Here is a 22,055-nt window from a genome sequence, read left to right as displayed (position 1 = left end):
TGAAAAATAAATGAATGTACCACTGAATGATTTATTTACAACCCTTGTCCTGTCTCTCAATGCAAATAAAGCACAACCCACCAATTGTCAAGTTTTTGTAGCTCTAATAGTCAGATGAGACAAACACCATGACGTCTTGTTTATAGCAGACATGGTGGAAAAGTTAGAAATTTAAAAAAAACACAGAAAGCAAGATTCAGGTGACATGTGAAACAGATCACCAACACCATAAAATGATGGATTATTTTGCGCTGAACTTTCCTCAGCCCTCCTCATCCAACAGGACACGTGTCCTTGTGAGTGTGCAGGTTCAGCTGCACTGGTTATGTCGCATTATTTGCCAGAGTTTCCAAGTGACCTACTTTACAATATTACTGACAGAAAATGACTGACATGGATGTCAAAGCTCAAATAAACAACTTCACTACTAACAGCATCCAAAGAGGGTTTCAGTGCATTTTAGATTATGTTTTACTATATTTCATTCACAACAATTTTCTGAATAACTCACATTGACCCTGTTGGATACAATAGATTAGACACAAATCAATGTCATCTATATACAGTTAGGTTACCAGACACTGAAGACTGGACTAAATTCTTGGTTGTGTTTTGCTTCCTGGGTCAGAGACCCTGCATAGAACACAAGGAGTTTATTTATTTATTCATTTGCAGAACATATAAATAGTCTTGCACAGAAACTATCACCTTGGCCTGATATTCTGTAGTGCCCGTGTTAAAAACAGCAACCATTTTAACAGACACTTCCTTTTATTGGCTTCAGACAAGATATCCCAGATTCACAATGTGTTAGTCATGCTGACTGGCAGGGAATCCTGTTTGATCCAACACAACACACTGATAAAATGTTCAAATTAAAAAGTAAAGCATGTACTATCTGAACATGCTATGACACCACTGAAACAAAGACGGATGTTTTAACCTGCAGACTTAATTCTTTGACAACATGCAACGATGAGCCCTCATGTAGAGAAACTCCTATGTACTGTAGTTCCCACTGCATTCAGGAGAATTGGTGCATAATCCTTATTGTATAAACTAATGATCACAGAGAAAAATCCCACTCGAAGACAAAATGTTTACAGCCGTCCAGCCTTTATCTATGTCAGCGAAACTTTGGTAAATAGTAATTTCTTGTCACTGAGTGTGATCCTGTTCTGTGATCATCAGTTAATGCTTATGTAGAAAATCAATTTCAACACAATAAAAAGACTAAAAGAAACGGTTACCACCTAGAGTTAAACTATGTCAAAAAATACAAATTTAAGCTTACAAAAACTAAACACGCCTCAGGCCTACGTCGACTTCACAAAGGCCATTTTATAGCCGTGTTTCCGTTCTTCACTCCTGCTGTCTGAGCTCGGCTTGGCCTGTTCTGTGGTCTGTTGCTTTGGGTTGGACTCGCACCCTTTGTCATGGCTGTCTTTGGGTTCTTTTTCACTGGTCAACTCTTCTGTTGATTTTGTCTCACTGTCCACAGTTGGAGAGGACAACTCTGGCTGTGGCTCAGGCTGTGAGAAAGAGGACAAAAAGATGATTCTGAGTTGTGCAGAAGGACTAATGCATTACTGCAACTACTTTCACCATCCCTGCTACCCTCCTGTGCCATATGATAACACTCAGCGTCTCATGTCACCTGCAAATCAGCCCCACAGTCCTCACCGCACATGGAGAAGTAGCATACTGTAAATGTGTGGCCTGCTCCACTGCTGTTAACAAAACCTAAAGCATTTATTAATGTCCACCTTTATGACACCACTTTAAGCTTTTAAATGGTTCCTGTTCATTTTACTGTTTTTCAAGGATTCAAACAACTAAACTCTGGAGATTTTATTTTAAGTGGCTGATAATCACATTTAATGTGCTGCATTAGAGTAAACATAATTATCCCTGTTTTTAGTACAACTGCAGTATTTAAAATCTGTACAAACACATTTAATCATCTCTAGATCTTCCTCCACATTTACTACAGGTTCTGTTCAGGCCCCAGATGACCCCTCACCTCACTGAAGCCCAGACCACAGTGTCTCCGGTTCCGGCCTGACATTTTCCCATCTATGCCCTGCTGGTACTGCAGCTCCAGCTGCTCGTTGATCTTCTTATCTTCCTGGCCTGCAGAGGAGACACCAGTCACAGCAGGCACACCCAACCATTACAGGTCTATCCATGCATGGATAGATCTGTCCGGTGGATGTATAGTGGGGAAGCCGAGTTAATTGTATTGGGCAAGTGTGAGGCATCATGGGTAAGTGGCATGGGATAGTTGCTTAGAAACATCTTAAATCATAAGTACAAAAACTGGATTTTGCTAAAGCTCAGTAAGGAAGCTTACCACTACGGACGTGGGATGTTGACTTGTGGTCACCGATGACAAGGCGTCCAGTGTGCTCTTTCTGGAGAACAGAAACAATCCCATTTTATATTGATTGGCATAACTTCTCTGAAGATTATGGTGTGACAGTGATTAAGCTAAACAAACCTTGCCAGCACCCATCAACCGTAAAAACTTTTGTTTCCTCTCATCACTTCCGAGATCTGCCGTTGCCCATTGGGTAGACCCGTCCTGCAAGAGAACAGCACTGTTCTAATGAAAACTCACACAGTCTGTCCAAACTATCAGGCACTGGACTCTTTTTCTCTCTTTACAGCTGAGCAGAAACTGAGTCAACTGTCCAGTTTCAGTCTGAAAACAAAAGTGGCACCTTTGAAGTGAGAAGAATCGATGGTTCATTCAGTCTGTCTGCTGGAGGTACGTCTTTATTTTCCCAATGATCTGACTCTGAATAGTTTTTTCTCTTTCGAGATTATTACGGTGAAAGAAAATACCCTTAAAAGTTACAAAACATTGCTGAACTTACATTTAAAAAACGACGTCATATCTGAAAATGTCAAATATTGAGTAAAGTGAAAACTTAGGACAACATCATGTGTAACACGTTTTATGCAATAAGATTTTGATCCAGCCTATAAAGGCGTGGAAACAACCTCGAAGCCATAACATTAGCAACCTGGCTAACGCTAATTCAGCTTATCTGTGTATTTACCGGCTTTATTCAACCAGCTGTGTTCAGATTTGGTGATTTTACTCACTTCACTCGGGGACGCGGGTCGTTTTGTTCCATGTCTGCTGTCTGGAGAGCTCATTATCGACACGAGCTTTTGTGTAAAGTCAACAAATTATGATGCCACCTAGCACCACGGGCTCCGCCAGTGACGTCACTTCCCCTTCCGGCTCTACTGTTTCTCCTTCTTCTTCTTGTTATTATTCTTCTTCGCTAATTTTCCAGTAGCGCATGTGAACTCTCTGCTGCCCCCTTCAGTTGGTTGTTATATTCCCCTTGAAGCAGCGACAGTAGCTGCTCGTCAAACCCAGTGATGCAGCAACAGAATAAAAATGTCATGTTAACCAGACACGTCAGAGACGTGAGAAAAGCAGCTACACAGAAAACCACAAAGCAGTGGATATGTTTTTAAAATTGTTTTTCTTTTATACATTTATAATTAGGAAGAAATGTCCTTGTGTCCATGTAACCGCAGCTAATATATAAAGGTCCCCAGTCCAGAAAGCTTTGTTTGACCCTCACTATGCAGAATAATGTGTGACGCAAAACGGATGAGACAAGGTCCTCTGTCCTCACTTTTTAAGAATTCCTAACTAAATACGATAATTGATCGTTTTACAGTCACAAATTATTTTTCCAAACAGCCTATTTTTTCTTAAGGCGATGTGGAGGCGAGTTTGAATAGAGCGTTTACCATGTAATACATTGATTTGTTTGGCCAATGCTGTTTGTCCTTGGCGACGTCTGAGGCCATTAAAAAAAAAAAGGGGGGGGGGGGATTCATTTAAAACGCAACGATCATCTGACGCAATTAAAGTTCTTTGGTGAAACTGAAATATGTTGTCTCCTATAGATTCAGTTGATCTTGGTGTAATGCAAAGGCTTGCACATATTGGTGGAGTATCAGCTTAGTAAAAGTGATACCTATAGTAATCAATACATTCTGCAATTCCTGCAAGCTTATATGTAACAGAATGATTCAAATGCCTGGCACCATAACTTCGATTTCAAGCTTAAATTTAAATCTTGAGACTAGATGTTATATTTTTCCATATTTTGGATAAATCATATTTAGCTGCTCTGGTGTCTATTTCCAAGGGCCATCCGGTGTGTCTCAGTGTAACTGAACCTTGTGCCGGATGACCTGCATTATAACCTCCAAAAGGTGGCGTCAGAGTAAGTGTAATGAAAACGCACAGAGGCGCTCGCACCTCTGACAGGACGTGAAAAGTTTATTTCTGCTCCACAATCGTCGATTTGTTAAAGATAAGCCGAGCTGAGCCCACACACTGACCCGAGCCTGCTCTGAAAATAGTCTAATAAGCATTTTAACAAATTGACTTTTAGCACATGTTTAGTTACATTTTAGAATAATCACGCGCTTTAGAGATGAATGGAAATGAATTTTAAAAAGAGGAATATTTATTTTAAATCCCAGACTTTATTTCCAACTAGACTGTTTTTTAATAATGAACAACTGGTGAGAAATTTCATAATTACATATGTGACAGGACAGAACAAGAGAAAACTTTGCATTTTTTTAAGAGACTGTCCACAAACACGCCGTTTATAAATTATTAGGCCTATAAAACCTAATATCAATATTAACATGTGTGTTTTTCAGGTTGTGACATGAAGACTAAAAATGTTTATAAGAAATTTGTGACCACGGGTAAAAAGCAACAGGTCTGATTTTGTCCGTTCAATTTGGAAACAGGTGACCAGCACGGGCGTCCCAGCACAAAGGCGCGTAAATACACAAAGGCTGAGCAGAAAAGTTAAAAGTGGCAAGACAGGAAAAGAGAATCGCCTACAAATGATCTGATATTTTACTGTGAACACAAAGAAAGTGACACAGGCAGACGGAGACAGATAAACGGAGAGAGAGAGAGAGAGAGGGAGGGAGAGAGAGAGAGAGAGAGAGAGAGAGAGAGAGGAGGGGTTATCCTGCCTCTGCCTCTTTACCCGACACTGTCCCGCACTCTCACTTAACCCCCACATAGTGCTGGACAGGAATTAACTGAAAATACTTTTTAAATAAATCCTCCGTGTGACAGCTCCTCGGGCTCAGTGTCACTTCTGACAACGACGCAGAAGTGTTTTCTTTTTCTTTCTGATCGTCGGCGCAGCGAAACAGAGGAGTTACCAAAGTCCGTGACACGCTCCAGCGATGGTGACTTTACGCACGGGATTTGAAGGCTTTTTGAATTGACTCCTCTTGTTTGGTCTCAGCGCTGAAACTCTGGTATCACCGCATCAAACAATCTGCAAGTTTCCAAGAAACACGCGGCGAAGGTGCCGAACAAGTGACTCCAGGTAAGAAAAGTCCTGTAGCATCGGTGTGAACAGCACCGGGACCCTCACCCGGTGCGTCCTCAGGGGTTGGTTGTTTTGGAAGTCAGTGCGCACTTCGATTATCTGTGCTCCCCAACAAACCGCGATGACAACAGCAGATTCAGGCTGCATCAGTGCCTTTAAACCTGCAGCTGGGACGTGATTAGACACTGTCGACCTACCTGAGCTGCAACTAACGCAGAATCACGTTTTTCAAAAAGACCTGTACTCAGGTTTAAAACTTTAAAAAACACTTTAGATTAAATTATGAAGATTAAAATAGGACCAAGTAAAAACTAACGTTTATGATAAAACGGTATCAGTTTAAAATAATCACTATCAAGAGTTTCTTGGCACAGTGAAAAGTATTAGAAATAATGGTTATTATACCTCACAGTCTTAGGCGTATATAAAAACCTATGTTTGACTGGATGGTATATTTATAAAAAGTTTTGCAGCACTTTCATCCAGGGAAACGCATCTGGCAGTGGAGTGCTAAAAATTATTTTGCCATATAAAACCTGTGATTTTGCACACCAGACAAATATGAATAAAAACCGGAGTTCCAAACATATTAATCATTCCCATCTCCTTCCAGTTTAACTGCTGATTCAGGGTATTCAAGGTTCGTTTTAGCCACAGAAAATATAATGTCCAACAGAAGCAGAGCCTGGGTTCATCCTCCTGTTATGCGCTATTAACAGAAATGGTTCAGTAGTTCTGTCACACATCCAATATGCTCAGAACCCATTAGAGACATTTAGAAACAGTCTCTGAAGAGCCACGTGGAAAAAAAAGCTTCGCATAAAATCGATAGTAAATGAGAAAAGTGCTACTATTTTAATTTTAAGCCACCTTTTTAGATTTATTTTGGAGAAATCAGAGGGCTCAAACCATCCCATTCAGGCCCCACTGGAGTCTGGGGGATGATAGTCGCAGTAGTTTCCTCTTCGGCCACACAGGGGTAGCCTTCTAATCCTCAGACCGCTGTGGTCCATGTGCGCGTCCCCGGCTTTGCTGCACCTCCACAGACGCACAGTTCAGCCCGCTGGTGCCCAGTGTTTCCCGCACATGCATTGGAGTACAATAGAGACGGACAGACAGTAGAGGGGTGGAAAGCTAAAGGAAGAGTTGCTTCCTTAGGGCCCACGTTAACTTTCCCCCCGGAGGTCACGGCGACTGACCCTAGAAGAATGCATGAGTCACAAGTCAAAATAGACTCGGAGCCCTAACACGGACCCATTAGGAGACAATACCGGGGAAACAGGACAGAGGCTTAGCGCTGCGGGAGAGCTGAGAAATTAGTCTGTAAGTTTTTATTTCCCCTCATACACGATTTTCAGTGCGAGCACCGCATCACTTTCTGTTGCATCTTTGTAAAGTTTGCACCATGAGTCTCAGCTTTGTGGGTGATAATAAAAGGTGTCAGTTGCACTTGTCAGTTGTGCAGCCTGGTAGAGTGACGGAGCTGGTTTTATGTAGCCTGTGAAGTTAATCGCCGGTGGGTGAACTTGAGTCATGTGTGCAGGGACAGAATTTTTATTCCGGGGCGAAGAGTCTAGAGCTCGGACACGGTCAGCACGGTCGGTATCCTGAGTGAAAGTTTGTCCCGAGTTCACGGTGACAGAGGGTACAGGAGGACAAGGCGCACGACAACGGCCTGGAAAAGACTGATAGAGTATCTTCAGGGTGTTCCCCATATTTAGAGCGACACTACACCTCCAAGATAAGCCGCTGCTCGTCTGCAGATAAGGAAGTTCTCACAGACAGAGCGAGAGAGACGCATGAGAAAAATGAGTTTCAAAAACCGCTAAAGGGGAAAAGCGAAGACGTCTTAGTTTGGAGGCTTTAGTGAAAACGCGCAATTTTCCATATCAGTTTTTAATTGTTCTACACATTCACATTTTATTTGTCATCAAATCACTGTTCTATTCAGACTTATAATTGCCTGCTTGACAGATCCTTCAGGTCCCTGTTTGGACCTGCCCACACAGGCCTCCGCAGTAAATCACAATTTCCAACAAGTTGTTTAATTGTCCGGACCCTGGCAGAACAATTTATAGACCACCGCCCCCCCCCTGTCTTGTACGTGAGAGTGACTGTCTGAAAAACAATCCGAGCTGGGGGTCGCTGAAGTTGATCTCTTATGGCATTTTGTTTTGAGCAGGTGCTGCGAGTTGAGGTTCCCTCATAAGGTAAAGTGGCATTAGCGTGTCCAAATGGCAGACTTATATATAGGCTGCCAGTTCAGCACATTGTCCCGGACAGCATGGCTGCGCTCTCTCCGCTGTCTGAGGGAGACCTGCAGCTCTTTTCTTTTTTTCGTTTCTTGTGTTGGGACCTGCGCTGACAGCAGCCGGACGAGCGACCGGTCACTGTGTGGTCCACAAGACTGTCAGCAGCATCCACACTGTTATGAACCGTGTATGAAATGGCCCTTATATGTGGAACCAAATTGAACTGAACGCCACTTGTGATACAGTATAAATTTAAATACACGTTTAAAATGACGTATGTTGGTGAAAATACAAAGGCCACACGTTTTTATGTTCAAATCCAACAGATTCAATTCCTCAGTTAAAATAAAAGGCTAATTAATTTGGGGGGCCAGTAGCAGTTGATGGTCTGATTTAATTATATGATTTTCTGATTTGATATAGGCAATTATATTTTCTGATTACATCTCACACACACACACACACACACACACACACACAAAGTGGTTATGTTTTTTTTCCAATGTCAACACACATTTAGCTGCTTTTAAAAATCAGCACAAAACATTAATTTAAAACTGAATTACACAGGAAATTTCATTTTATTTTCTTTGCCTTCAACATTAAGCTCTGAAAATGTGTACGCTGCTATTGATGTAATGCAAGGCCAACTCCAGGATCTAATTCTCATACTTAGAGCTCACACATTGTTCTAATATGCCACATAAATTTCTTGCACCCTGAGAGGCCTTTTACTCTGGTGTGGTGCTGAGGGATTATTTAGTGATAGAAAGAAGGTTTGAGCACCGGGGAAGACTGAAGATTAAGGGATTAGACAGAAGAGAGAAAAATGAAGAAACTGAACAAAGAAGGAAACAACATGAAATTGTAGGATTTGCTTATTATTTATCAGGGATCCACAACCTCCTGATATGCAGAATAAAGTATTTAATTCCAGTTTTAGAATATTTAATCCCCCCTTGCAATACTATTTTATTTATGCTGTCTTTGAGCTATATGCCCATCTTCCAACTGATCACAGTGCTGTAGATTTAAATGTTTCCAGATGTTTTTATTTTTTTTTAAAGATGTCATTCACCTTCATTGGAAAACCATCGCTCCACCATTTTAAGGCTGTGGCCGATCCAGAGAGTCCTAATTATTTGTTGTCAGGCTCTTTGAGAAAGACACCAGCCCCCAAATTGGACATATGTTGTACAAACACAAATTAAACATTTGGCTCCCTGGGTCCTAAGTGCATATTAGTCAGCCTATACTTATCTCTGGCCCAACGGCACACCCAAATTGCAGTCTTGCTGTTGAAAAGAAAGGTTGAGGTCTTGGAGAATGAGCACTCAAGCTTGCTGGCAGATGCCCATACGTTTCTCAACCACAATGCAAGCTTAGGTGTGTGTATGTACAGTATCTGTGCGTGCTTGTATTTATGTGTGTTTATAGACTTTAATATCTTTGTTGTTTTTGCGATTATCAACATAAGCAAATTCGTTCCTCTGTGTGTGACTTAGTGTGCGACATTTTATCCAGTGTGTTTTTGCATGAGTGAGCGTAATCTGTGTGTATGTGTGTGTGCATGAACCCATCTGCATGCATGTGTGCACGCACATCCTCGTGGACAGGTATAGGCGAGTATAATACAAAAGCATGTGTCTATGTGTCTTGTTGTGTGTTCTTACATTGTGTGCCTGCATGGGATGGCCTTTCTGCCTGAATGTATGTATGTTCTTGACTCTGCTGTGCATGAGTGTGTGTGCCCTGGTGTGTGAGCGCACTGCATTGTGGAACCCTCTTCTTTTCTCTACCACCACATAACCTTGGAAGCAGCTTCTTCATTTTTCCCAGAGCGGAGAATAATGAAGCACCGTGTTCATTCTTCCCTCTCTCCTCTCTTTCAATGGTCAGGGTAAACTTTTCTTTCTGCTGCCGAGTCTCCACCACCTGCTCCCCACCATCCAGTTGCAGAACCCGGAATAAGAGCTTATCCAACACAGCAGCTCCTAATGGCAACACCATCACCTCCACATAAACACGCACCCACCCTCCTCTTCATCTCACATTTTGCTCAGCGTTGGGGTGTGTCCTCATCATCCTCATGGCAGTTCACACTATTAAGCATCTTGAATGACACAGCAGCTCAAGTTCGTCCTTCTCGGCTCTTTTCTCTGTCAGACTTTCTTTCCTTATGTGTCAGGGTGTGTGTCATTCTCTGCGACTTTAACAATGGCTGTCATGAACCGAGTGAGATTTATAAATGCGTGGTTTACACAAGAGTCACTGACAAATGAATGCTGATCTGTTAATGCCACTAGCCTGGCAACCTGCCAAGACAGAAAAATAACAAGGAATGACTTAAATCCACACTAAACTTAAAAAAACTGGGTTTTTTCTCATTCTATTAATATCTGGGATAAGTTGCGTATTTAACGTTGCTTTTTCTTGTTTCCTGTCTGATTGTTTATTTGTAAACAACTTGCCATATTGTCCTCTAGGCCCTCTCACTTTTTTTTTTTCTCATGTGGAAAAACTCACCATCACACGCTCCACCGACACATCACAGAGAGCTGCCATTTCCCTGGGTTGTTGAGAGTCACTCAGGAGCTCGGTAATTGAAGTGACATAAAATAATTCCTGGAATACATTAAACAAATTCAACCATTTGCACGCACAAGGTGCAGAGTGGATTTTTGTCAGGGTTCATTCATGGATACAGCAGTGAGAGGAAAAAGCTAATCTGCATCACAAATGATCAGCAACAAAACAACTTAACAACATGTTATTTTACTAACACTTATTTTCTTGACATATTTTCTGCTCCATGTCAGTATTTGAAACTGTCTGCAGACATTCTCACATTTATCGGACTGCACTGGAGAACCACACAGAGCTGTCCCCAGGAGCAATGCAGTGCTGTTCTCTCTCCAGTATAAGGGATGGATTTAGTTTACTCTAACAAAACTATGTTAAAATCTGTCTGTTGGCTCACAGTTGGAATGTTGATGATGTGTGATTGCAAAGACCAAACTGGAAAGTTTCAGCAGTGTTACATCCAGTTTAACTGATATCAGTGACATGATCTGATGCACGGTCAATTCAATTAATATCTTAATTAAGTCGTGTCTTTTTTTAAGTAAAAAATAAAACAGATTAGGTTTATTCTTGGTTTACTAATCCCTTTCAGGCTGGAATATATTGTTAAATTATTTTCCCCTGAAAGAAACAGATATTGTTTGGAAAAAGCTCTGATGTTTCATGCAAAATAGATCAACCTCATGAGTTTTTAGTCATCACTGTTTGGTCATGGAAATCTCATTACTGTAGCTTTATTGTTTCACTTTTAGGAGGCTGAATCGAAAGTTCTGACTGTTTTTTTCCTCTGTTGCACTTGATGGACATTTAATCTTCTCCACACAGAGCTGCCAAAGGCAAATGTTAGAAAAGGTCCTGGAAAAATGTTTACCACAGTTGATTCTCTGCTAATACAGGTGCATAAATTACAGGAGTAGGTGGACCTCTGCCAATCAGATTGCAGAGTTTTGGGTGACCAGGTCACTGACATTGTTGCTCCTGTGGGTCTTTATCAGTCAGTCAGTACTCTCAGCTTTGGACTGCAACAGCAACAGCAACAGCAGCAGCAGCAGATGCTTTGGCAATTACTCTGCTCCTGATGATTTCACAGAAAAGGGAAATCACTTGCAAGCATGTCTGCATGTCCAGGAGCTTCCTCTCCCTCCCTTCTTTCCTTTTGGATTACATGTAACACATCCAGACTGGATGGCAGTAAACAATAAGCGCTCCATGACATAAAAGATGATCTTACACTGTCTGTCAATGAGCAATAGATGGCTAGAAATCACACCTGTAGGGCTTGCAGTAGCCAGCTCCACTTAAGTTTTAAATAAAGAAAAAAAAAAACAGCTCTCCTTCTGGTAAATCCAATATGCTTCCACTGATTCTGGTGCCTGTTTCTTTCTGACATATGAGTTGTGTGTTGTTTTTGGTCTGTCAGGGAGCCATTGACTCTACCGGGGTTTATGTATTTGTGCTGCTGTGTCACGGTGGTAGCATGTGACATGGTGCTTGTTCGGGAAATTGTTTGGCTTTTAAGTGTTAATGAAGGACGAGTGTCACTGGTTCAGAGATGTTCGACACCCTTGTTTTGTTTTTTCCAGAACATTGTTTTTTATCTAGCACTTATTCTGTGAGTTTATCCAATAAGCATGAGCTGCCACTATGGGCTTGTGAGATTGTTGTTTGTTAATTTCTGGGGTCATGATTAAGAAAATACCTGTGCATTATCCAAATCAACAATGGGCAACGTATTTTGTTTCTACTCTTCCGAAACCTTTTTCCACTTGCAGTTAATCATGAAATATTTGAAACATTAGATAACTTTGTCCTTAAACAGTGTCTAAGTCACATTAAGAAAACTATTTTATTAACAACCTGTCTTGCACTTAATATAATGCAAAGAGTCAATATGGGAAAGTGGGTGTCCTTAGCAAACATCTCCTGGTTTGTTTTAACCTGCTTAACAAGCGTATGGGTGTGGTTTGATGCAGAAGACAGAACAAGGGCTAGAAAGTTTTGACAATTGAATGACACTGTTGGAAGATACATTTGCTCATCTTTTGTGTGACTGACAGCCACGATTTTCTCAATTGTCACGGCACATTAACCCCACCCCTCCGGCACTCCCTGCAGGTTAAAACAAACAAAGGAAATTATTTGCACTACCTTTTGATCAAAGCCTACTGTTGATGTTGCACACAGCGCTCTCGGTTGCTTTGCCTATGAATGTGCTTTTACTCATGAGCTGTTGATGATGACTTTTAATACATATTGTTTCCAGATCCACCCTAGTGCAACGCTGCATGTTTCTTTTTAAACTCACTTTGGAAGTCTGTCTTTCTGAGGATAGAAATGGAAAAGGAAATGTGCTGAAATGTTTGTGGTGAGGAAAAGGCCTCCTGTGCTGTGCTCACGAGCCTCTCTGAGACCTTTTAGGGAAAGTGTTGAAAGTGGCAAATGTTACACAGGCTGACAAATCAGAACCACACGCCACTGTGTATTCATGCTTCGGCTTGGACAGTGCACACACACATGCCTAGTGTAAACAAACACACACTCACATGCGCTGTATGCCTGAGCATGTGAGTAAATTGAGTAAATTTTATAATAGTTAAAAACCAAGAGTAGAGTCGCAGCTGCTTTCTTTGGTCCAAACTATAAAAAGGGCATTTACTTTTCTTTCTTTTAATTTTAATAGATGTCATTTCATTTTCATTAGTCATAACCAAACTGATAGTGATGTATTGTGTAGACAAGGTTAAATAGTAATTGTATGTTCATGCCTTGGTAGGAAACACAGGGTCTGTTTCATTCACAATGCTCTGAATACAAGACTGTAAACACAATAGAAAAGGTCATATTGAGCCTGTAGTTTAGGGTCAAGCTTCAAATTTGCTGGAACCTACAGTTCCCATGATGCAACTCAATTGTATCTTTTTATTAAACCTTGGTAAATGCCCACATTCAGTTTTTTATATTCATATGTATGTTATACATTAATGTTTCCACTGTTTAAATAATCTATGACCTACTTTTGATATTTATGATAAATTCCTGCCAGTTTCCATTTTCTTATTCGTTGCTGGTAATTAGTAACAATAAATTTTTCAGTCTTAACATATTGTGCTGCAGTGGATTGCCTTTTTAGGAATCTGCGATTATTTGCAAAAGAACCAAGAGGAACACATTAATAATCATTTAACAGTTAAAAAATATATATCTGCACACAAGCCTGACGTGATTGTACTCTGAGCTCACGTTTCATTGCTTTTATACCCTGAATCTTTTCTGCTCCTTCTATCTACAGAAGTGTCCCCCTCGTCTTAAAGCAGGCTGACCTTCACTTTACCAGTGGCAGTGATTCAGAGTAATGGGGTGTGGCATCAGGGTTTGGGGTGTGAGGCCTCTAAAATGAACCTGTGGTGAAGTAGTGAGGACCAGGATCATGTGGTCCCACCCACTAAGCCAAAGCTCACATCCAATTGGTCATCAGCCAGCTTGTCTCTGCAGGGCTTTGCCATGGTTTCCAGGCCGTGAAGAAGTCTTTAATCCAGCCATTGTCATCATGAGATGGTACTGTGTGTTTGGGCTGGCAGTGGAGAGAGACAGGCAACAGTGAAAACAGACATAGAATTGAAGGAGGCTGCGTATTGACTGCGTGGCTGTGAATAGAAATGCACTTCCTTCATGAGATACATACATGAGGTTCATTTCTTTATTTCATTATGGTTCCCAGTGCTACGTACCACCTGGGAACAGGTTGATAAATTCCGCACGCCTGACACTCTCCTGGCTCATGTCTCCTTGTTGGGTATACCATGTTCTGTACAGGCTGTTGGACGAGCATAAGTGTGGAGTGCGGTGTTTAGCGATGATGGGCTGTGCACTGGAGTGGTGCAGGATTGGGTATTAAGCTGACTGGGCTCGGACCTCGGGTTTCCACCACGTAATCCAACATAGTTTAGACGGCAGGACAGGCAGCCTGCTCAGATTTGTTCCAGAAAGTTTCACACACAGGAATACACAAGATACATGTAATGACAGCACCACTGTGCATGTGTCTGTGTGTTTTAGTGCAAGCCAACTGAAGAGAATTACACACACTTCATATCGCCCACCTGTTTATGTCCTTTTGTGGATCTAATGTTAACTGCATGTTTTGGGAGTAAACCTTTATTTAACTGTTCAGTCTGAAATGAGAACACTGGAAACAGCCAATCAGGCCTCTCATGCTACTGTGTTGTTAGAGGTAGTGTAACCAAATAAATCAGCCCTTTGCTACAGCCCCTCAAGTTGATGGTTCCCTGTTGGAGGGCCTGCTATTGTAGGGTGGAAAATCGCTGCCTCAGCAAGCTGTTTAGTCTCATTCTCAAGGAGCTTACACCGTGTCTCCCTGTTTAATACGAGAAACATACGTAGGCTGGCCTGTGATGTCAATTGTTATTACTGGAGGCCTGTTAAGGGAAAAATCTCATTTGCCTTTGTAAAGCACTGTAGCAAAAGGGAGCGTATGTCATAAAGATGCTATTGTGGCTGCTACACTGCCTGCTGTGTGTGTGTGTGTGTGTCTTTAGGTGTCACTACTTTGATCCATGCATCTCACATATTTTACTCATTTGTGCATGTGTCAAAGACAAACTGCATTAAGCAGCGGCCTGTTGTGCAGGAAATTTCTTAGTGAGAGCTGCAATCGTAGTATTTCTTCTGTCTGCCTGTCTTTGGTTTTATGTGTTCTTTGTTATTGTGCAGCTCCATTACATTTGCTGGAAGAACACAAGTTACGATATTACAATAGTGTTGATGAAAGGTTTCATGGTGTGTATCAGCTTGAAGAGAACAAACCGTTCTGACATAATCAAAACACTTTAATTTAAATCTGCCAAAATACTCATATTTGACCCATGTTTCTGAGCCTGAAAGCTAAAAATGTGTGTAAATGTGTTAATCCATTAACCTTCCCCAGATTATTTAAGAATAAATGACCTTTCATGATAAACAACTCCAAATTGACATGTGACGCTAAATGTGAGTAGCACTATAAAATGCCAAGGACTGGAAAATGCAGCTTAGTGGATATAGGATCAATAACTGTTAGCCCTGTAATCACTCTGTCAGAATGATACTCAGACCTCTAGCAAGCAGGCAAGAAGTCTGTTTCAGGCAGAGCAACAAAAATGCACTTATAAAAAACGTGGAAAAAATTAAGCAAAGGAAAATTTCTGGATCCCCAATATGCTTTTGCATTATGGTAATGGTTTATATCAAGCGATGCACATAAATATTTTCAGAAAAACATGTCACCACAGTGCAACAAGTAAGATCAGTGTGAGGTGGGGGGCTGTGAAATAAACTGTATGTTTGATTACATTTATGAATACAAATTGTAGATGTGTGGGCAGAGAAGATTGAAATAAAACAGTTGATATTTATTGCCGTCACCATTTTTTTCTATTCCTTTTTTAACGGTTCCTGACAACCAACTCCTCCATCTCAACAAGCCACCCCTCACATTCAGCTTCTCTGTGAGCAGCAGATTTGTGTGCTGTCCTCTAAATCATTTCCCTCTCTCGCAGATTGCTCCCTGCTGGAATATTGGCCTGATAGCCATTTTTTTTCTCCCTCTGCTTCCCCAGTGGACTCATTTACATTTATGCACGCAGCAATTAATTACAGGCTGGCGTTGGCCTTGTAAATTAGAGAGAGCCGAGGTCGCCCTCATTAATTGCCCCTGACAGTTAAAGCCTTGTTTGGGTTGTGACAGGGTTGACTTCAGACTGGGACAGTGGAAGTTTACCAATGGTTGGCTGCTTTTCATACATCTGATATCACTTCGCAGTAAATGAGAAAAAATTATTTTATTGATGACATGTTATTTTGTAACACCATTTATTCTATTTTATTTTATTGTATTTTCTTTTTTTGCCAGATACAAAAAGGTTGTGCAACCTTAAGTATGCCAGAAAACATTTCTCTTTGCAGGCCTTGTGTTTTGTCTTCAACATTTTGTGTGTTTTGGGGGTCTTCCATACAAATTCTTTCTATAGACCCAGGAGTCAGGCAGGCGACTTCTCACGATATTGGCCCTTTTCATGAAAAGACGCTTCAACTTTTTCCGGCTGCTTTCCTCACAAGGCCCTTCTTTCTTCTCTGTCATGCAGCGATGTGTTTGTGCATACCTCACCACATGGACAAAAGAATGGAGAGATCCTATTCACTCCTGCCTTTGACATTCATCTCTTGTTTTTACAATCCTTCCAAAGTGCACTGTGTGCATACTGGAACAGGCTTTGTCTTGAAGAAGCAGGACAATGGAAAGTGTCATAATGTAATCTCCTAAGGGTAGCAAGCAGAGGGGCGAGGTTTAGATGTATGTGCTGGCGCTTGCCCCTACAAACCCTCTCCCTCCCTCTCATCCTTTACTTTAGCAATATTTCATGTTAACAGCGACTTGAGAAAGAATACACGTTGTCACTTAAGCCTCTGTAATGTTCACCCAGGGCTTTTGTGAAGCAAATACAAAGACTTCTCACTCATGCAAACATCCTGTTCCCTCACTCCACTTATTAAAGGTGATCTGAGGAACAATCTGCCCACCCACATGCATATCAGCAACTCATAGCCATAAAATATTCATCTTGAAATATAATTCAACTACCTATAATTTAAATGGTTTAGCAGCCTAAACCCAAGCACACAGAAGATTCAGACCTTGATCAAAGTCCTATGCTTTGTACAGCCAACTAACTTTTGTCCTGTGTACTGTACACAGAGCTCAGTGTGCTTTATGTGAAGTACTTTTGGAGTCTGCAAAGTTTGAGGGTCTGCGATTTATAACAATTTATAAAATGACACTTTGTCAATTCACTCTACGCTGAGTAGCTACACCACATATGTCCAGGTGTTTGACGATGAGAACGTTTTTTAATGGGAATGCTCTCTCGTTTTACACACAACTACTTGAGGAAAGACTGTGTCATTTGAATGCTTGTGGTGTTTTGCTGTTGTCTATGATGGTTCATATTTTTGCCCTGCCTTCACGTGTGGTTGTTCAGAAGAGCCAACACTCGTGCATTCAGACATGCAACACGTCAGGCTAGTTTGTTTCAAACATACCCTGGTATTTAGGGTGTCACTCTTCAGGGATTGAAATGAAACACGTCTGTGAACATATTTGGAGAAGCTAATTATTTTTTCTAATTTTTAGAAGGTTTGAATGAGATCTGAAATTGAAGCTGCAAGCTTTGAGAAAAACATCACTCACAGCAGTGACAGTAAGGAAAGACGTTTCTTGGTTACAACCCCTAAGTGGAAACAGAGAAATAATACCTAAAAAACTTTATGAGGCTTATATGACATGACCATGCTGTAAGCTCATCATTTATGGGTCAACTGATCCTCATTCTGGTTTAACTGCCCAAATGATTAGTTGGAACAGTACTCCATTTCCTATGGTGCAGAGATGGAAGTGGCAGCACACAGCCTCATGCAGTGCTAGGCTCATTGAGAGAGCTCCTATCTCATAGAGTTCCATTGTTCTTAACTCCAGTGTGTCCACGGCTGCACAAGTGGCATTGACAGCTGCAACAAGACACTTTGGGATTGTGCATATTTTGGTGCGTGAATGCATGCATTCATTGTGCAGGTGCAGACCTCACTCTGAATATAATACAGTGTATCTCCTTGTTGTGTGGCATATCTCTTACCTCTCATGCTGCTGTCTGTAATTCTATGATGTCACGGTTTTAATTTTTCCAAAAGGAATTGTTTTGCTTCTGTTCTAGACAGGTGCCTTTCTGCTGCTGGCTCAGTGATATGGTAACATGTGCCATTTTACAGCTGCTGAACAGTGGGCCAGAAAGGTAGCTGTTACTTCCTGCAGTTGTCAGGAGGAGCCTTCAAGGGCTTTATTGCCTGGGTCTCGTATGTCTGCTGCCCCTCAGATGTGGAGAGGAGTAGAGATGTGGGTGAGCATGAACAGGAAAGTGAGTGAAAAAAAACCCCAAACAAACATCATGTGCTTTTGTATATATGAGGAAGAAAGAACAAGAGAACAAAACAAGCAAAAACAGAAGAAATGGCTAATGTGGCCTTGCTGTGTGAGTGGGTGTGTGTCAGCTGGTGCTTATGGGTTTATCCATCCATTTTCTAAACCCCCTTATTCCTAACCAGGGTCCCAGGGACCTGCTGGAGCCTATCCCAGCTCTCTTTGGGTGAAAGGCAGGGGTCCACCCTGGACAGGTCCCCAGTCCATCACAGGGCCACATAGAGACAAACAACCTCACACACTCACACTCACTCCTATGGGCAATTTAGAGTCACCAATCAACCTGACATACATGTTTTTGGACTGTGGGAGGAAACCAGAGTACCTGGAGAAAACCCACACAAGCACAGGGAGAACATGCAGACTCCACACAGAAAGGCCCCTGATGGGTTTCAAACCAGGAACCTTCTTGGTGTGAGGCAACAGTGCTAACCACTCACCCACCATATATGGGTTTATCTGGATGCTAACTACTTACTAGACCAGTGTACCTTAATGATGTAGTCCATCTCCTGTATTACCAGAAATAATTTTCTGATCTCAGTACATCTCTTAATCTGACGAAGGTTGTGCAACATCACATAAATAAACAGGGTGGAGGCTGTTGTATGTGGATGTGTGTCACGGTTTTGTTTTACCTCAGGAGAAACTCATTTCATATTTCATTTTAACAGCAGAATGGTGTAAATCCATAGAACAACATGGTCATATTGTGAAGATATGATTCCACCTAAAGATAAAAGATATATTACATGATTGTATGACCCTAAATCAATATTTATGAGCTCACCTGCTATACCCTAATGGCTACAATAACACTGTTATTTTAATCTACCCTGGATCATACCTGTAGTGTCCAGTGGATGACCTCTACACATTACATTACATCAGTGGAGGTTAACTTGTCAAATATGGGTGTGTGCTCAATATGTTCACTGTGTATGTACATAAAACTTATGCTCTGTTTTGTGGAGAATACATGCATGCTAGTATGACTGTGAGTGTGCATGCACAGAAGGCTGCTGCTGAACATGTGTGTATGTGTGTGCATGTGTACTGGGCAGCCAGCTGTCTCTCTGATTACCCAGCATCCTCCAGGTGTCAGATCTGCCATCTGCAGATGAGTGGCAGGGAGTGTGGAGCTGAGGAATGGTTAGAAGAGAGGGGGTAAAAACGTAGCGGAGGAAACAGAATAACTGGTTCTGCAGACATCTGGAACGTGTTCAGACGGGTCAGCGAGAGGCAGGGATGGCAGGGAACGGTGCTCAGGGGATTCCAACCTGCTGCTGCTGATTGCAAAGGTGGCTTTTTGAGTCCGTGGTTATTCAACTTTTGTTGGGCAACATTGCTTCTTTTCCAAAAAGAAAAAGAAAGAAATCAAAGAAAGACATTGCACAAATGTTTGCAGGGATGTTTCACAGAGGAGTGTTTTTGCAGATTATATCATTATTATTATCACAAGAACTTCTTAGTGTACAAGCTTTTGAGTTGTTCTGGTCAGAATTTCCCTTAATTGTGCCCTGAGAGGAAAATGCATCTAAGAGAGAATCATTTGGTTGATTAAAGACATAAATAAAAGATCATACATATCCAGTATTTACTTTTATCTTCATTGTTCTCAATTAGCCTCAAATTGTGGAATCAAAGGCGTGTTTGTATTGCGCTCTTTGTACAACTTAGATACTGTGTTAAGGCACCGTCACTATGCATCATGTCAGAGAACTGCTGCTGTGGTGTTTTTGGGTGTTTTGTTGTCTGAGTGAACACAGGCTCTCTCTTTCAGTTTGTTCATGTACTGTTCGCTACTTTATTTTTTTAATTAGCAGCCTCATGCTCTTGTTTAAGAATACCTCCCATCCTCTCTCAGTGTGGGCTCACTGATTAGGACAGGGGCTCCGTCATCAGTTTGACATATTTGATGTCATTATTTGTTTTCTATGACCTGTGGTTTTCTCTATGTGTAAGGCTGTAAGATGTCTGACCCCAGGTTAGCTCTCAGAGTCAGAGTGGCCCAGGAATGGTGAGCTGCCATCTGATCAAAGTGTTTTCTTCCTGCTTTTATTGGAATCAGTTTTTGAAAGAAAATATCAGGCATCACTAACTTCATTAAGACAGATCATGGCCAGTTTTTTGACTTCAAAGCCATGTGCTAGAATCGCTCTTTTTATCGTTTATTAGGGTTTGCGTGGCTGAGTCAGTGCTGTTGTTTGTGCAGTTAAAATGCTGTGAGAGAAATACACTGATCCTCTGTTGGCTCGGCTGTGAACTTCACACAGGACCTCTGTTCTGTCACAAACATCCATTAGAGAGAGACTTCAGGTGGGCTCAGAGTGTATTCACTGGATTCCAGCAACACTTTCCAATTCAAGTTTTCATACTTTGTCAAACCTCAATTTGTTCACGAGATGTAAAGAATTTAAATGTTTCCGGATTTTGGCAAGAAACTTGTGATTTAATAGGCCAGTTCACCTAAAATCTTTATTTGCCTGGGTTTTAAGGGCAGTCTCCACCTCAACACTATGAAAGTGAATGGAATTTCATTTTTAGTGGTCACAGCAACTGCAAAAACTTTCAACAGCATCATTTTCCATAAACAATGCTGCTGTTATGATAAACCACAGAGCATGGAATTAACAGCTATTTCTGTGGTAGGAGGTGAAAATAGATGACAAGATGTTCTTTTTTATAATTTGAGTGATTTATATAAGAAACATAACAGTTTCCTTCTGTTTTGGTCTTTTCCAGGTGACGTTCATGAATTTTAAAGTCATCCACAAGTGAGAAGAGGGTGTTGGAGTTGAAGTCTCTTATTTCTGTAAGTTTTCTTCACTGATGGACATAACTGTCATGTATTGTTTTGCACAGTGACGCCACCAGCACCTGCGTGTTTCTGTGCCACTGTTTGGCACTTTGAATGTCTCATAGAGAGAACGTGTTACTCTTTACTGGAAGCAGCACTCTTGCTGATGTTTGAACACACCACATTTTTTTAGCTGCAGTGTGTGTTAGTCTATGTTACCAAAACTGTTACCGACTCTGTGCATGTCCGCTACCTCTCTCCCCTCGATCAGCGCATACAGAACGCTTTTGATTTGTTTCACAGCAAATGCAGATCTCCTCTCCAGTTAGTATTCTGCCCTGTGCACCCTCAATGGCTGCTTTCACTTGGGTGAAGAAAAGCGTCTTTTAAAGACTCTCACAGGCATCACTCCAGGAACCTTTCAGCGCTAAGACCTACAGTATGCCTTTTAATGGACTTTCTCTCTATGAGCAATAAAGATTATATCTGGAGTCAAATAGTGCTTTGGGTAACACTAGCCCAAATTAAGCTAGTGAGGTTGCAGTGGCTGATCTTGATGCTTTCTGCAGAGGCAGGAGAGACATATGAAATGTACAGATGGGAGAGGTTGGAGAAAAGAGTGATCTGACCATCTGGCTAATCCCCCTGTTTAAGAATACTTATTAAGTCCCTCTCTAGTGGCCCTTGAGCAGTGTCACTGTTAGGTCAACAAGTGGCCTGTTTGATTCTCACTGGCATCTCGCTCACAGAGTGGACAGACAGGCTTCAGCGCTTTGTTGTGGGTGATAATCTGTGTCTGCTGGTTGGCCGGGGAATTCAGTTTCAAAGACTTGATTTACGGCTCATGTAAATCATCTTGTATCACATTCTAAAGCAATGTTCCCCAGTGGTCTGAACACCATTAAGGGGTCAGAAACTAGAGCTATGGGGTTTGCTCGAGCAGAAAACAGATTTAATTTTCAACATTCTTTATTTGTTTGCTCTTTTTCTTT

At 41.4% G+C, this 22,055-nt stretch overlaps 2 protein-coding genes across 6 annotated transcripts in view; one reads left to right on the top strand and one right to left on the bottom strand.

The window, feature by feature from the left end:
• Nucleotides 1–594: 594 nt before the first annotated feature.
• Nucleotides 595–3,259, bottom strand: c6h11orf58 (chromosome 6 C11orf58 homolog). The gene is made up of 5 exons (XM_026311500.1): nt 3,112–3,259; nt 2,501–2,584; nt 2,354–2,414; nt 2,024–2,133; nt 595–1,532 (listed from the first exon to the last, which is right to left on the bottom strand). Exons 1-5 carry the CDS (start codon nt 3,163–3,165, stop codon nt 1,317–1,319), a joined length of 525 nt encoding a protein of 174 aa, XP_026167285.1. The 5' UTR covers nt 3,166–3,259; the 3' UTR covers nt 595–1,316.
• A 1,806-nt stretch (nt 3,260–5,065) lies between these two features.
• The window catches only part of LOC113132476 (transcription factor SOX-6-like), a 96,458-nt gene continuing 79,468 nt past the window's right edge, over nt 5,066–22,055 (top strand). For 2 of the 5 annotated variants that reach the window (XM_026310567.2, XM_026310562.2), the window contains exons 1-2: nt 5,066–5,399; nt 21,009–21,078. The gene's annotated coding sequence lies outside the window, so the exon portion shown is untranslated. Of the gene's footprint in view, nt 5,400–6,313; nt 6,726–21,008; nt 21,079–22,055 lie in introns of those variants that run through there. The other 3 variants (XM_026310563.2, XM_026310565.2, XM_026310566.1) reach the window with 3 other exon arrangements.

This window comes from Mastacembelus armatus, chromosome 6, assembly GCF_900324485.2.
Source record: "Mastacembelus armatus chromosome 6, fMasArm1.2, whole genome shotgun sequence".
NCBI classification, from domain to species: domain Eukaryota; kingdom Metazoa; phylum Chordata; class Actinopteri; order Synbranchiformes; family Mastacembelidae; genus Mastacembelus; species Mastacembelus armatus.
This window is presented reverse-complemented; position numbering and strand designations above follow the sequence as displayed.

What these genes read in the sequence shown, in the direction of transcription:
- c6h11orf58 (XM_026311500.1), bottom strand. Translation starts at nt 3,165, where the DNA reads ATGAGCTCTCCAGACAGCAGACATGGAACAAAACGACCCGCGTCCCCG. An exon ending in GACCCGCGTCCCCGAGTGAA is followed by an intron (nt 2,585 to 3,111) that starts GTGAGTAAAATC and finishes GTTCTCTTGCAG; the next exon opens with GACGGGTCTACCCAATGGGC. An exon ending in AACATCCCACGTCCGTAGTG is followed by an intron (nt 2,134 to 2,353) that starts GTAAGCTTCCTT and finishes TCTCCTCTGCAG; the next exon opens with GCCAGGAAGATAAGAAGATC.